This window comes from Haliotis rubra, unplaced genomic scaffold (assembly GCF_003918875.1).
Source record: "Haliotis rubra isolate DU_JTF1 unplaced genomic scaffold, ASM391887v1 Scf190, whole genome shotgun sequence".
NCBI classification, from domain to species: Eukaryota; Metazoa; Mollusca; class Gastropoda; order Lepetellida; family Haliotidae; genus Haliotis; species Haliotis rubra.
This window is the reverse complement of record NW_025765892.1, coordinates 987,309-1,000,825: the sequence shown is the minus strand read 5'-3', so window position 1 is coordinate 1,000,825 and position 13,517 is coordinate 987,309. Positions and strand designations below refer to the sequence as shown.

The following is a 13,517-nucleotide window of genomic DNA, read 5'->3' as shown; positions in this document are numbered from 1 at the left end:
ACTCACTCTTACCATTTCCATTTATTTTATTAAAAGTAGTCGATGTAAACGTCGGAACGGTGTGTGAACGTATCAGAATATAATAATAATAATAATGTGTCCATTTATATAGCGCCAAACTCCACACTAGGTATACTCATAGCGCTAACAATCAAGGCACAGCACATTATTACCCCGGATAACCCAAGCTGCCTGTTAGGCGCTAGAAGGTTATAGTCATATGACTTTTTCCACAGGGTACCCATTTTCCTGCTGGGTGAACAGGGACAATTTTGAACAAACTCACTTGCCTAAGGTGCGACCACATGTGTCACATGTGCTTCGTTGTGGGGCAGGACTCAAGTCCTAGAAACTCTCAGGAGTCAAGCTGCCAAACAGGGTCACCCATCCAAGGACTCTCCGAGCCAGACGCTGCTTAACTTCACCGATTTGTGACCTGAGCTTTGAGCACAGGACCACGCTCCACCAATATATCACCAGTTCGCCAATACTCACCGCAACCACGATCAGATTACCACTGTCACGCCTCAAAAGGAACTTCAGATTTCACAGAAGGTATACAAACATCGTACATACTTTGCTTTGATTCACAATAGGTCATATTTGTGGTTCCACAGGTCAAGTGAAATACATCCGGCAATACATACCAGTGATTTAGTATAACTTATGTTTATATATATAAATATAGCAAAGGCATGAGCAATAACTTGAATATCAAGATCAGGAATATACGTTTTAATAGTCTGTTATATCATCATTACATACTTGTCATAGTGCTCATATACTGGCCTGTCCACATGGTTGCCTGACGTGAATTGTTCTAAATATTTGAATGTCACAGTACCCACCATTGTCTTCAGTCATTTCGTCTGGAGCTGGCCTGTTATCTGTGTCTGTTGTCCCCGCGTCTGTAACAGGAAGCATATTGAATGTCGTAATAAGAACAATGTATCGATATACACATCTTGTAACTATACTGAAAAGGGAGTGAACATTGGGATTTTATTTATTGTTTAACACCTCACTCAACAATATTCAAGCTCTATGACGGCAGGCTGCAAATAATCGGGGCTGGACCAGGCAGTCTTGTGACTTACATCTTGAGCATAGATCTATGCAACTGGTATTCGATGAGATGTGTCAACCAAAGTCAGCGAGGCTGACACATGATCCCGTTAGTCGCCTCTTACGACAAGCATGGGTTCTTAAAGACCCAAATTCAACCCTGTTCTCAATGGGTATGTAGGCATTTACCTTGCCCAAACTAAACTGATAGATGTGACCTCGTTAAAGTAAATCATAGAAGACTTTTGTATTCACAAATAACATCGATCGCCATTCTAGAAATCGTGATTTGTTTCAGATTCAGATTTGTGTTATCATTGCTATCTTAATGACATTTACTTGGCATCCCACAACTAATTACAAACCCACACCTGTTTCAATCACCCTGTCAGGCTACATGGCTCAGCAGTATCAATGCTCATATCATTTTAAATTTAAATGTTTAAGTCTAAGCAAATCATTTGCTTATTTCTGACATTAAGCATGCTACACAGACTGCAGTTTTACACACATGTCCATTTGGCATATTTGTTTAAGTAAGAGGGAACGAGTAGCTATCTTCAGTCCGGAGAATGAGATGCGTCATAGGACGTAAATGTCTCACCAGTTGTGGGTTCAGGCACTGTTACTGTCAGGTTATTACTGGTGTCCACCCCAACACCACACGTCCACACAGACTCCTCATCCACAGTAGAGTTGATGGTGAGAATCACGTTGTGGCGGTTCAGGGTGGCATCAACAGAGATCCGTCCTGACACGGACCGGAACTCCTCATGATCTACGTCCTTGTCAAGCATCTCAAACTGGTATCTCCAGTTTGTCTGGAATATCCGAACCCAGTTCCTATACCACAAGGCAGTGCTTATAGTACGACCTAACCCATGTGTACAAGACAGAATACATGGCTGTCCTTCTGTAGCTGGTGTTGATGTGAGGAAGTACGTTATAACTGGTGTTGACGTGATGTTGTACGCTGTAGCTGGTGTTGATGTGAGGTTGTACGTTGGCGACGATGCTGTATAAAATAAGTGAAAATTGTGTGCAGTTCTTGATCTGTGGGATGAAAAAAATGATTGAGTACATTTACTTTCCAGACCTGAAAATATGATACATTTCAAAGTAAGGCAAGGTATATGCTGTGAAATATATAAGTTTGTGTAAAATTAAATATGTAACTCAAAGGTATTCCTTTATAAAGCACTATACCTGTAATCGATCATACATTGTCCCATGTACACAGACATCAATGATAATTTTGTATATTGTTAATATAAAATTTTGGCTTTCAGTGAGATAACAACTCAGTCTTTGTTGCACTTCATTATACAGCATGCTGTCACAAAGTAAAATCAGACATAATACTTCAGAGAAAACAAAACCAGATATTGACAAAATGAAAAGCAACTTTCTTGTGTGCATGTTATGATAGGTTAGAAGACCTCGTCGTTCAAACGTGTATTTAATCTACTGCCATGTAACATATTATACAAACCCTGCGAGACCACAAGGGAGACAAACATCACAGAGATCCAGTGACACCTCTCCGAAGCCCAGCCCATTCTCAAGACCTGTTGTTACAACAACAACATATTAGATTCAAATACACTATACGTTATTACAATTGATAACCTGATGCTGGGGATTTCTTTAATAAACATATTGTGAATCTCTGTATACTTCTATGTCAGGTGTCGGACAAAACAAGCTCACTGCGTGCCATCTTACATCATAATATCACTGGAATTCTCCCTGTATACTTCTATGTCAGGTGTCGGACAAAACAGGCTCACTGCGTGCCATCTTACATCAAATATATCACTGGAATTCTCCCTGTATACTTCTATGTCAGGTGTCGGACAAAACAGGCTCACTGCGTGCCATCTTACATCAAAATATCACTGGAATTCTCCCTGTATACTTCTGTGTCAGGTGTCGGACAAAACAGGCTCACTGCGTGCCATCTTACATGGACATAATATCACTGCCCTGTATAACTTCTATGTCAGGTGTCGGACAAAACAGGCTCACTGCGTGCCATGCATCTTACATGGACCTGATATTTACAGACTGCCCCGACATAGTTTCATTATTGCTGAGTGATGTGTTAAAAAGATACAGCTTACCTCGTGTAATACCACAGCAAACACGTTCCAGCGTAGAACCCTATCTTGTTCATCTGCTCCAGTGTAAACTGGACAATTGAGCTGTGTACAAAACCTTGTTTTTGGCAGTATCATGCATACTGATTGTAAACTTGAAACTTTCCTCGTTGATATGTTTGAATATTTCCTCCCCACATTTTATGCTAATTGGATATTCACGGGTGTTGTCGTTTTCATGTTTATGTCCGTTACAAATATCAGTACTCGGTTCAATACTGCCGAATGTTTAGATTACACATATATGTGTTGAATTATGTGAACTTGAAGTTATAAATGACCTGGGTTAGAATTGGTCTTCAGCAAACCATGCTTGTGGTGAGGGGACACTTTTTTTTGATCGGTGTCGCAATCATACATGGTGCGCAGATCGATTATTCATAGACGGAATGTATTTATAGGTGAAATATTGTGGTGTGTGACTTAAAACAACAAACAAACAACTAAACGTTTCATACAAAATCGTACAATGCAGTAGAGTAGTGGTAATAGTAAACATTGATCGAGAGGTATATTATCAGCAACAGTGATCAAGTTTCAAAATGCTCATATTCAGGAAGTAAAGGTGACGGGGATGGGGTGGGGGATGACTTTGACTTTCGATTGTTTTTTGTGTCAAATTTGAACGATACATTATGATGTTGATTATTATAGATTACGTTTGATATACGTTTGATATACACATTTAGCGGTACATTCCGGTAAATGGCAATGATGCTTTTGAATCTGATGATAGTGATTCGGGGTATGTAATGAACAATGTCATCTGCAAAGGGACGAAAGAGACTTCTCTTGGCAGACAAAGTCGAACAGTGGGCCTTGGTTTGGCCGCGATGTTATAAAACTGATTCCGTTAGTGTTGCAAAATGAACATATTGTGTATGTCTTTTGCGTTCAAGATATGTGTCCTTGTAGGCAGTAGATTCAAAACCAGCGTGTAGTTGTGTGTTTAGTTAATACACTGCCTAGCGTGTCATAAGAATTTATGGTCAATTGCCTGGTTTGTATCGATATGACCGTCCCATGGTAAAAGTATTGTGTCAGACAGTTAAAACCTTACTGTCTTATTCATGCTGTGTGTGTGAAAGGTTATACCGATGGGAACATCATTTAATTTCCATTGTACCATTCACATTACTTTCACCGTTACTTCGCCTTTAATACTGAATGGATCTGTCTCAGAGGCGGGCTGTTCGGGCGTTGATGGTTGATGGTTGATAGTTGATAGTTGATGTTTGTGATGCGTTCCACCCATGGAGATCTTCTTCTCATGCTCGAGTACTCCTTACACCAAATATACTACAAACAAAAAGTATGGCAACAGCCTAAAATTTGATAGTCATATATAAACCTAAACGTGGCGAGGTTTATAGCCTAAGGTAAATCAACTTATTGTGTGCTTAATGGGCACTTTAACCGACATGTTGGAACATACAGTGAAGCAACAGATTCAATATTCGTTGAATTTGAGTGAAATGAAACATTGTCAAAAACAGCGAAAAACAAGGTGATGAAACACACCAGCACCATGTTTGATTCAAAGGTCCAAACACAACAGCCTTTTGCATGTGAAAGACCCAAATTCCATGCAGCTTGTGGCAACGGTTGCAGCTTGTGGCAAATTTAAGTCAAATTTTTGGGTGTTCCCATACTTGTTTTTGTAGTACAGTTAGTACACTGTGATAGTGTTCTCCCTATACGCATATACAGGCACTCCTTCAATGATTCAGGTTCCTGGCTCCTTAGATCTCAATAACATTTATGATGCCTGATGCCGAAACGTGCTTTACATTGGAACCATCTCCTCCACCGTTCCACCACAGAGATAGCATACAGTTTAGTTTCAACGGATGACATTTTGGCTTCCTGCTAACTGCAAACATTTTCAAAGTCACACATGGGAAGAAAGGTGTCTCTCTACAGCAGGAATGAAATCTGGGATCTTCATATTTTGTGCTTAATATCATGTTTCAGGTTTTAGCTACATCCGGTACACAAGGTTGAGTAACCTCTCGTGGAAAGTATTCCATATATGTTAAATTCACGTGGGAGGGAAACCTGAAGTGATCATAGCTCTGATTATGGTGTAAGGTTAATGTGCATTATCAATCCCGTGTTCTATGCAGCTACAATCACCTGCAGGTATATATGTTTCTGTTTGTGTTATGTTCTTTTGTATTCTTGTGTGTGTGTGTGTGTGTGTGTGTGTGTGTGTGTGTGTGTGTGTGTGTGTGGCACGTGTGCGTGCGTGCGTTCGTGCGTGCACATGTTTACCACTTGTGCGTCATACAGACATTGTAAAGCTTCTGTTTAAGTTGAAACAAATTCACGTTAAGGACATGTTTGCAATTGTTATTGCGATATTCGAGAAAACAAACTTGGTCTTAGGAGTTAGAATATCCATAATACGGTGTTATGTTTAGCAGATGCGACTTGATGTTAAGTACATGTGGTGGTTAATGCCACTACAGAGTGTCTACTATCACTATCCCTAAGAATATGGAATACATATTTATTTATTTATTTATTTATTTATTTATTTATTTATTTATTTATTTATTTATTTATTTATTTATTTATTTATTTATTTATTTATTTATTTATTTATTTATTTATTTATTTATTTATTTATTTATTTATTTATTTATTTATTTATTTATTTATTTTGTATAGCGCCAATATCCAGCTCAGCTTAGCTGCTCAAAGGCGCTTTGTTTTCCCCTTAATCATTGGATCACAATCTCAAACGGCACATTGAATTATCAATCTCAGCTCCCTGGGGGGCAACCCGTGAAGATCCGGGTTAGAATGTACCTTCGGTAACCCATGCTTGTCGTAAGAGGCGACTAACGGGATCGGGTGGTCAGGCTCACTGGCTTGGTTGACACATGTCATCGGTTCCCAATTGCGCACATCGATGCTCATGCTGTTGATCACTAGATTGTCTGGTCCAGACTCGATTATTTACAGACCGCCACCGTATAGGTGGAATACTGCTGAGTACGGTGTAAAACTAAACTCACTCACTCACTCACTCCTTGGGGGGGCATACAACACTATTGACCTCTCCCCAATTTTGTGACTGCCCCATAAGGTGGGGCTGTCGTTTGCTCGAACTACATCGCAAATCCCATACAAGATGAATTAAAGATGAATATGATACCATTATGTCGACACCAGTTTGACTCTTTACCTACTTTCAGTTTCCAGCAGGTCAGAGTTATTTCCTCTTTGATGTGCCAGTATACGGTGATTGTTGATTTAGATCCCAGATTGACACTGCTGACTTGGTGTAACTAATTTATATTTTAAAAACATAAACAAGAAAGGGAATACAAAGCAAAAACTTAAAAAAGAAACAAAACAAACACAAAGGTACCCAACAATCTTTTTCTTTATTGTGTTAATGTGTTTTGAGTGGACGAATATAACAAAAAATAAACACAAAATGAAAACGTGCGGTAATCAGATATTCTCAAGAAAGCTTCTGCAAAGTCCTTACCACAGCCACCATAACGCTGTAAGGTTAACGCAGGCTGGATTTACAACAAAATTTAAAACGAAGTTTAACATTTCATAAATGTAAGAACACGTCCATGCATCGGACTCGTGAAGATCCGGGTTAGAATTGGCTTCAGTAACCCATGCTTGTAAGAGGCGACTAACGGGATCGGGTGGTCAGGCTCGCTGACTTGGTGGACACATGTCATTGTATCCCATTTGCGTAGATCGATGCTCATGCTCTTGATCTCTGGATTGTCTGGTCCAGACCCGATTATTTACAGACCGTCGCCATATAGCTGGAATATTGCTAAATTCACTCTCTTACTCACTCCCTCGTGCATCAGTAATAATTACACTATGGCATATCCCGACGTCCCTTCCACCATCCCGAAGGTTAACCGTCAATGCAGTGGTATGCCAACAGTTCTGCTCAAAGCTAAACTGATACCTATGCCAAAGATGTCTGTCCAAAGATGTCGGGTTACCATAGCTGTACAATATAGCCATCTTTCCAGCGATGATATTTCGGGAATAACGATTGAAGTTCCATAAAACTATATCAATGCACAATATTTGCAAAACACTAACATTTTGTGTGGTGTTTTTCACGTATGGTATCTGCAGATGTATGTGTTCAGTGACAGATAGGGAATCGAACTCATCACATTGCAATGGCATCGGAAATATCGGGATCCGTCCTGGTGAAAGTGGCGTCCTCGTAGATGGTTTCGCCGTCGACAGCGTTGATGTAGAGTTCAGTATCCATCTCCATGGCGCCACTGTACATCGGTTCAATGAAGGACACTGGTCTGATGATGGCGATGTCGGTGTAGTCGCCGCTGTGGTGGTGACCGCCATAGGGCGTCAAGCAGTAGGCGTTGTTTTCTTCTATGTTGGGGTCTACATCTGGAAGTACATCATGGCGTCGTGGGAAAGAATGTGCTTCAGAATCACACTAACCTCACACACTCGAAATATACCTCCAATACACCTGGGATACGGGTGTTTCTCAATGACAGTTTTCACGCAGTCGAAATATACCTATGGATATACGGCTGTGTTTCTAAATGAGTCTAAATGACAAGATTGCGACAATACATCATTTTGGCGCATTGTCGAATTGTCGAAAACAATTTTCACTTATACCGAAGTACGACAAGTCAATTTTCAAGGTCACAGTAATCTACCCTGTGAAAATGTATTGTCTAAAGAGCCATCGTGGAAGACATCCGGACTCAAAGTAGACAGACAGATGTAAGAATGGAGTGTTGATACAGCTTTGTTCTACATATACACTAAATATAAGTTCTTGATTTGTATACAATTTACTTGCATACGCTATACTTGTATATTCTATATTTGTATACTCTATACTTGTATACACCTTACTTGCATACTCCACACTTGTATATTCAATATGTGTATACTCTCTATATATATACACCTGTCTACAGCTTACTTGCAACCCGTGAAGATCCGGGTTAGAATTGGTCTTCACAACCCATGCTTGTCTTAAGAGGCGACTAACGGGATCGGGTGGTCAGGCTCGCTGACTTGGTTGACACATGTCATCGGTTCCCAATTGCGTAGATGGATGCTCATGTTGTTCATCATCGAATTATCTGGTCTAGACTCGACTATTTACAGACTGCCGCGATATAGCTGGACTATTGCTAAGAGCGATATTAAACAACATCATACAAACAAAAAACCAAACACAGACTACATAATTATCATTGCGTGTGATCTTGTATACATGTACTACTCAAGACCACCTGTTCTTTGATAGTATTCACCTCTGTCATGCCAATATAACGATTACCTTTGGTTTTCTGTGTTCGCGATCCAATCACCCGGTACCAGATGAGGACGTTAACAGCAACAGCAATCATAAGTGCTGCTCCAACACCAGCAGCCACAGGGGCGAGGACTGAATCTGAAACAAGACCCACTTGAACTCATGTGTCTCCATGTTCCAGAAGCCACACAGAAATACCTCCTCATTGTATTTCAGATCTAATTTCATACGGAGATAGACTTTCTGTAAGCGGCACGGTCACTTATAAGTTTACATAATATGAATATACAAGAAGCTGAAATTGATAAATTTTCATCAAGTAAATGCCGAAATGTCACAGAGAAATATTTTCACAATACTTAATGTAACCCGTGGTTATAAGATCCGGGTTAACATAGTTCTTCAATAACCTATGCTTGTCGTAACTTGGACGAAAGGGGCGATTAACGGGATCTGGTGATCAGGCTAGCCCATTTACGTAGACCGACGTTCATGCTGTTGACCACTGGACTACAGACCACCGCCAACTAGCTGGAATAATTCTGAATGCGGCGTTAAACTACATACCATCCAACCCACCATATGTGCTCAATATAATGACGCCATAAAACGACGTCACGTTATCTGCCTCGGACACAGTCTAAAACTTGAATGAATATGAATATTGATACCTGATGTCTGTATTTCAATATTGGTATCGCTGATTCTGGTAAGAATTCGAAACCAAATAATTGATCTTACTACATGAGGAGTCACTGCAATCACACTGTTCTGATGCAGTCAGCGTTGCTGGGGATGCTGTAGTTGTTGTGGTGGATTCAGCTGAAATGATTACCAACAACACAATAAAATGACATATTTAAACAATATGTCAGCATGATGACTGCTGAATACGGGAGGGGGCATGTTAGGTGTGTTGAAGAATTAGTCAGAAAACGTGAGTGGCACAGATGGAGCACTCGTTACCCACCCAGCATACACAAAACTATACAGAACAACATATATCAGTCATCAGTATTGCCCGGAAATATATACCCCACTACCCTCTACTACCACGACAGAACAGCATAAATCAGTCATCAGTATTGCCCGGAAATATATACCCCTCTACCCTCTACTACCACGACATATCCATATAGTTATGGCAAAACAGACTTGCCGTCTGGCACGTGTTTCACATCATTTCCTGTTCGACTTCCGTACTAAATGTATATCTCTAGTGACAATCTCTCCAGTTTCAGTGCTAATAACATGTTGAACGTTTCCCTCCACCCCATTACTCACACGAAGATCAGACTTAGGACACACCCAGGTATAAACTGAGGAAAACATTAGCACCTGAAATACATCCGACGGCAACATGTGACAAGGATTTCTTTCTATTTCCCGTCGTGTTTATGTGTTTATGTAAGTCATGTACTTCTTGTTCATGAGGATCTAGTAGTCACGAAGTATTTCATGATTTTTAATGATATCTATACACATTTTGTGTAGAGATGTAATTTTTATATGGATAGGTGTTGGGTGTTGTCTATGCCATAAACCTGTGCCAGTTGTGTTGCGAGCACGTTTAACAGAGAGTGAATGGGTATGGTTTCAAGCAACTTTTAACACTATTCTTGCAACATCACGTCTAGGGACACCAGAATTGGAATGAACACATTATACCCTTCAAAGGAATAAAACACGTGTTTTCTGTATGACCAGCGTCACGATAGCCACAATACATGTTTCATATCGACTAAGATTTGTACGTATTATAGTACGTCCAGTATCTAATCTGACCATCACCTTTTCAATACCCATAGCCAGTATTATCATCCAAAACTGTGCTCCACAGGAGATATCGCTTGTGTGGGACCATATGATATCTCCTAGGAGATATCGTTTTGACAGTAGATTTTGTACAATGCCCTGACAATGCTATGACGTCATCAACTTGATGACGTCACAATGCTATGACATCACTGCACTGCAAGTCTAATGGTAGTACAGTGTTGAGAGATGTACATTTTTCATTGAAAAGTAATGAAGAATGATTTTTGATGATAAATAGAATCTCATCCTCGTGTCTACTGATATCAATCATATCAACACTCGTTGATAAAGTTACAAATTTGTAACTTTATCAACTCGTGTTGATATAATTGATATTAGTAGACACTTGGGTGAGATTCTCTATTTATCTGTGCATCAAGATGCTAATGTGTCCGTATATAATTTAAACAAGTACAATTTCGTGCAGAGCTGTTTGTTTAGCATCCTTTACACGGGACTATTCAACTACTAATATTTCACAATCATTGCAGTAATGCCGGGATCTGCACACTTGAGCAGGACTTGGCCGTCCATATTAGACAAACTATAACGTCCGTGGCAAAAAAACAGTTTGCTTTATGTAATCTTAAGCCAGGGTTGCATATAATCTTACGCCTTAGTTTCATGTAATCATAAGCCTTGGTTACAATCTCAAGCCTTGGTTACATACAATCTTAACCCTTGCTTACAATCCTAAGACTTGGTTATATTCAATCTTACGCTTAGTGCTTACATACTATCTGAAGCCCTGGTTTCATACAATCATAAGCCTTGTTTACATACAATCTTAAGCATTAGTTACATAGAATCTTAAGTCCTGATTTCATACAGTCTTAAGCCTTGAATGCATGCAATATTCAGCCTTGGTTACATTCAATCTAAACGCTTGGTTACGTACAATCTTAAGCCTTGGTTACATATAACCTTAAGCCTTGGTTACATGCAATCTTAAACCTTGGTTACATATAATGTTAAACCTTGGTTACATACAATCATAAGCCTTGGTTACATATCATCTTAAGCCTTGGTTACATACAATCTAAAGCCTTGGTTACATACAATCTTTAGCCTGGTACAGCAAGTTCAGTTTAAGGTTACGTGGAATACTACCGTACATGAGAGGGTATGAGTAACTTGTTGACATGTGTGTTGAGTCTTCATCAAGAAACACTTTACACAGAGTGTATGGCTTACCAGTGACTGTCGCCATCATCCTTACTGTCAGGTTATTACTGGTGTCCACCCCAACACCACACGTCCACACAGACTCCTCATCCACAGTAGAGTTGATGGTGAGAATCACGTTGTGGCGGTTCAGGGTGGCATCAACAGAGATCCGTCCTGACACGGACCGGAACTCCTCATGATCTACGTCCTTGTCAAGCATCTCAAACTGGTATCTCCAGTTTGTCTGGAATATCCGAACCCAGTTCCTATACCACAAGGCAGTGCTTATAGTACGACCTAACCCATGTGTACAAGACAGAATACATGGCTGTCCTTCTGTAGCTGGTGTTGATGTGAGGAAGTACGTTATAACTGGTGTTGACGTGATGTTGTACGCTGTAGCTGGTGTTGACGTGATGTTGTACGTTATAACTGGTGTTGACGTGAGGTTGTACGCTGTAGCTGGTGTTGATGTGAGGTTGTACGTTGGCGACGATGCTGTATAAAATAAGTGAAAATTGTGTGCAGTTCGTGATCTGTGGGATGAAAAAAATGATTGAGTACATTTACTTTCCAGACCTGAAAATATGATACATTTCAAAGTAAGGCAAGGTACATGCTGTGAAATATATAAGTTTGTGTAAAATTAAATATGTAACTCAAAGGTATTCCTTTAGAAAGCTCTATACCTGTAATCGATCATACATTGTCCCATGTACACAGACATCAATGATAATTTGGTATATTGTTAATATAAAATTTTGGCTTTCAGTGAGATAACAACTCAGTCTTTGTTGCACTTCATTATACAGCATGCTGTCACAAAGTAAAATCAGACATAATACTTCAGAGAAAACAAAAGCTAAGCACACTTATAACTAAATATGTAGCAGTTGACAACTAAAGTATGAAATGTCTGAGTCAGCGCAGTGAATGTGAAATAGATAATGTGGTGCGGTGTACATCTATCTGTTGTACTAATAAAAATAGCACAATTCGAAAATTCGATCAACATGTATATTCATAATATTATATATAGACCTACATGAAATAACCAATGGATTAATAGGGAAAATGTCTTGCGCTATGACCGTATAATTATTTTCTTATACAATAAATACAAACGCGGTTTGAGGTACATGTGGTCGTGTACAGCTTGTACCAGTGTCGAAATCTGCCGGTTTTATAGTGTTACTACGATACCCTGCCGCATTTTCCTAGGGATACTCCATTCAAACATTCCGAGCCGACCACTTCTTTTACATACTTTAATGTTAAAAACAAGTTCAATCTTCAACGGCTGTTGGTTTGACGCGGTTCGAACCACCTACCTACCTCTGTCTTGCAGAACCTCTGTCCATTACTATTTAGCAGAAAAGGACAATTGTCATCAAAGTGAATATAAAACAAAGCAGAGTTTCTCCTACAACGACTTACCTTCAGCTGTCGTTATTGTGACCAGAGATATCACTAAAAGTTCATATGTTTCCATCAGTATCTGTGACTTCGTGGGATCTGGGAAAGAAGGGAGATGTACAAGATTACAAAATGGGTTACACTGAAATTCTCATGTAATTCTGAAATTGATTTCAATAAAAATTTGAAAGCAAATCAACAGATTCGGGGTTAAACCATGCTATAGTTGACTTATATGTCCATACGTTTGCATAATACCTTAGACGCAGTGTCACTTTCACTTTCATCAAATTTGCCCCAGAATGGTTAGTGAAGTCTTGATTCTGAAATGCTCAACTGCAAGAATTATAGCGTGACGTCATCGTAATTAAACCATAATTAATAGGCTGTGGATTTGGTAGAGGGCAAGACTGATAGTGTGACATTGTGTTTAACATGTGTTGGATTATTGCTTGGGTTGAGAAATTATATACAACTATATTGTTAAAAAGTGCTGTGTAAAACAAATACTAGTTAAATGAAATTTCAAGCCAAAGATGATGAATTATTCACAAAAAATATGTCAAGACTCCTGGTCCGAATCCCTGATG

At 39.5% G+C, this 13,517-nt stretch overlaps 2 protein-coding genes across 2 annotated transcripts; both read right to left on the bottom strand.

Annotated features, from left to right (window-relative positions):
* Window positions 1-737: 737 nt before the first annotated feature.
* Window positions 738-2,628, bottom strand: LOC124274402. The gene is made up of 3 exons (XM_046709779.1): window positions 2,558-2,628; window positions 1,670-2,080; window positions 738-908 (listed from the first exon to the last, which is right to left on the bottom strand). The coding sequence occupies exons 1-3, from the start codon at window positions 2,622-2,624 to the stop codon at window positions 778-780; spliced, it is 609 nt and encodes a 202-aa protein (XP_046565735.1). The 5' UTR covers window positions 2,625-2,628; the 3' UTR covers window positions 738-777.
* Window positions 2,629-7,383: 4,755 nt separating this feature from the next.
* Window positions 7,384-13,099, bottom strand: LOC124274401. Its single transcript, XM_046709778.1, has 5 exons — window positions 12,949-13,099; window positions 11,539-12,009; window positions 9,268-9,348; window positions 8,551-8,664; window positions 7,384-7,634 (listed from the first exon to the last, which is right to left on the bottom strand). Exons 1-5 carry the CDS (start codon window positions 13,001-13,003, stop codon window positions 7,390-7,392), a joined length of 966 nt encoding a protein of 321 aa, XP_046565734.1. The 5' UTR covers window positions 13,004-13,099; the 3' UTR covers window positions 7,384-7,389.
* Window positions 13,100-13,517: the final 418 nt, after the last annotated feature.

Bases quoted from the DNA above. Each gene is read 5' to 3' on its own strand.
- LOC124274401 (XM_046709778.1), bottom strand. From the start codon at position 13,003: ATGGAAACATATGAACTTTTAGTGATATCTCTGGTCACAATAACGACA. The intron at 9,349-11,538 runs GTAAGCCATACA...TAATCATTTCAG, and splicing joins GATGATGGCGACAGTCACTG to CTGAATCCACCACAACAACT. The intron at 8,665-9,267 runs GTAAGATCAATT...GTCTTGTTTCAG, and splicing joins TTGCAGTGACTCCTCATGTA to ATTCAGTCCTCGCCCCTGTG.
- LOC124274402 (XM_046709779.1), bottom strand. From the start codon at position 2,624: ATGGGCTGGGCTTCGGAGAGGTGTCACTGGATCTCTGTGATGTTTGTC. The intron at 2,081-2,557 runs GTTTGTATAATA...TATTTTATACAG, and splicing joins CTCCCTTGTGGTCTCGCAGG to CATCGTCGCCAACGTACAAC. The intron at 909-1,669 runs GTGAGACATTTA...TTCCTGTTACAG, and splicing joins AGTGCCTGAACCCACAACTG to ACGCGGGGACAACAGACACA.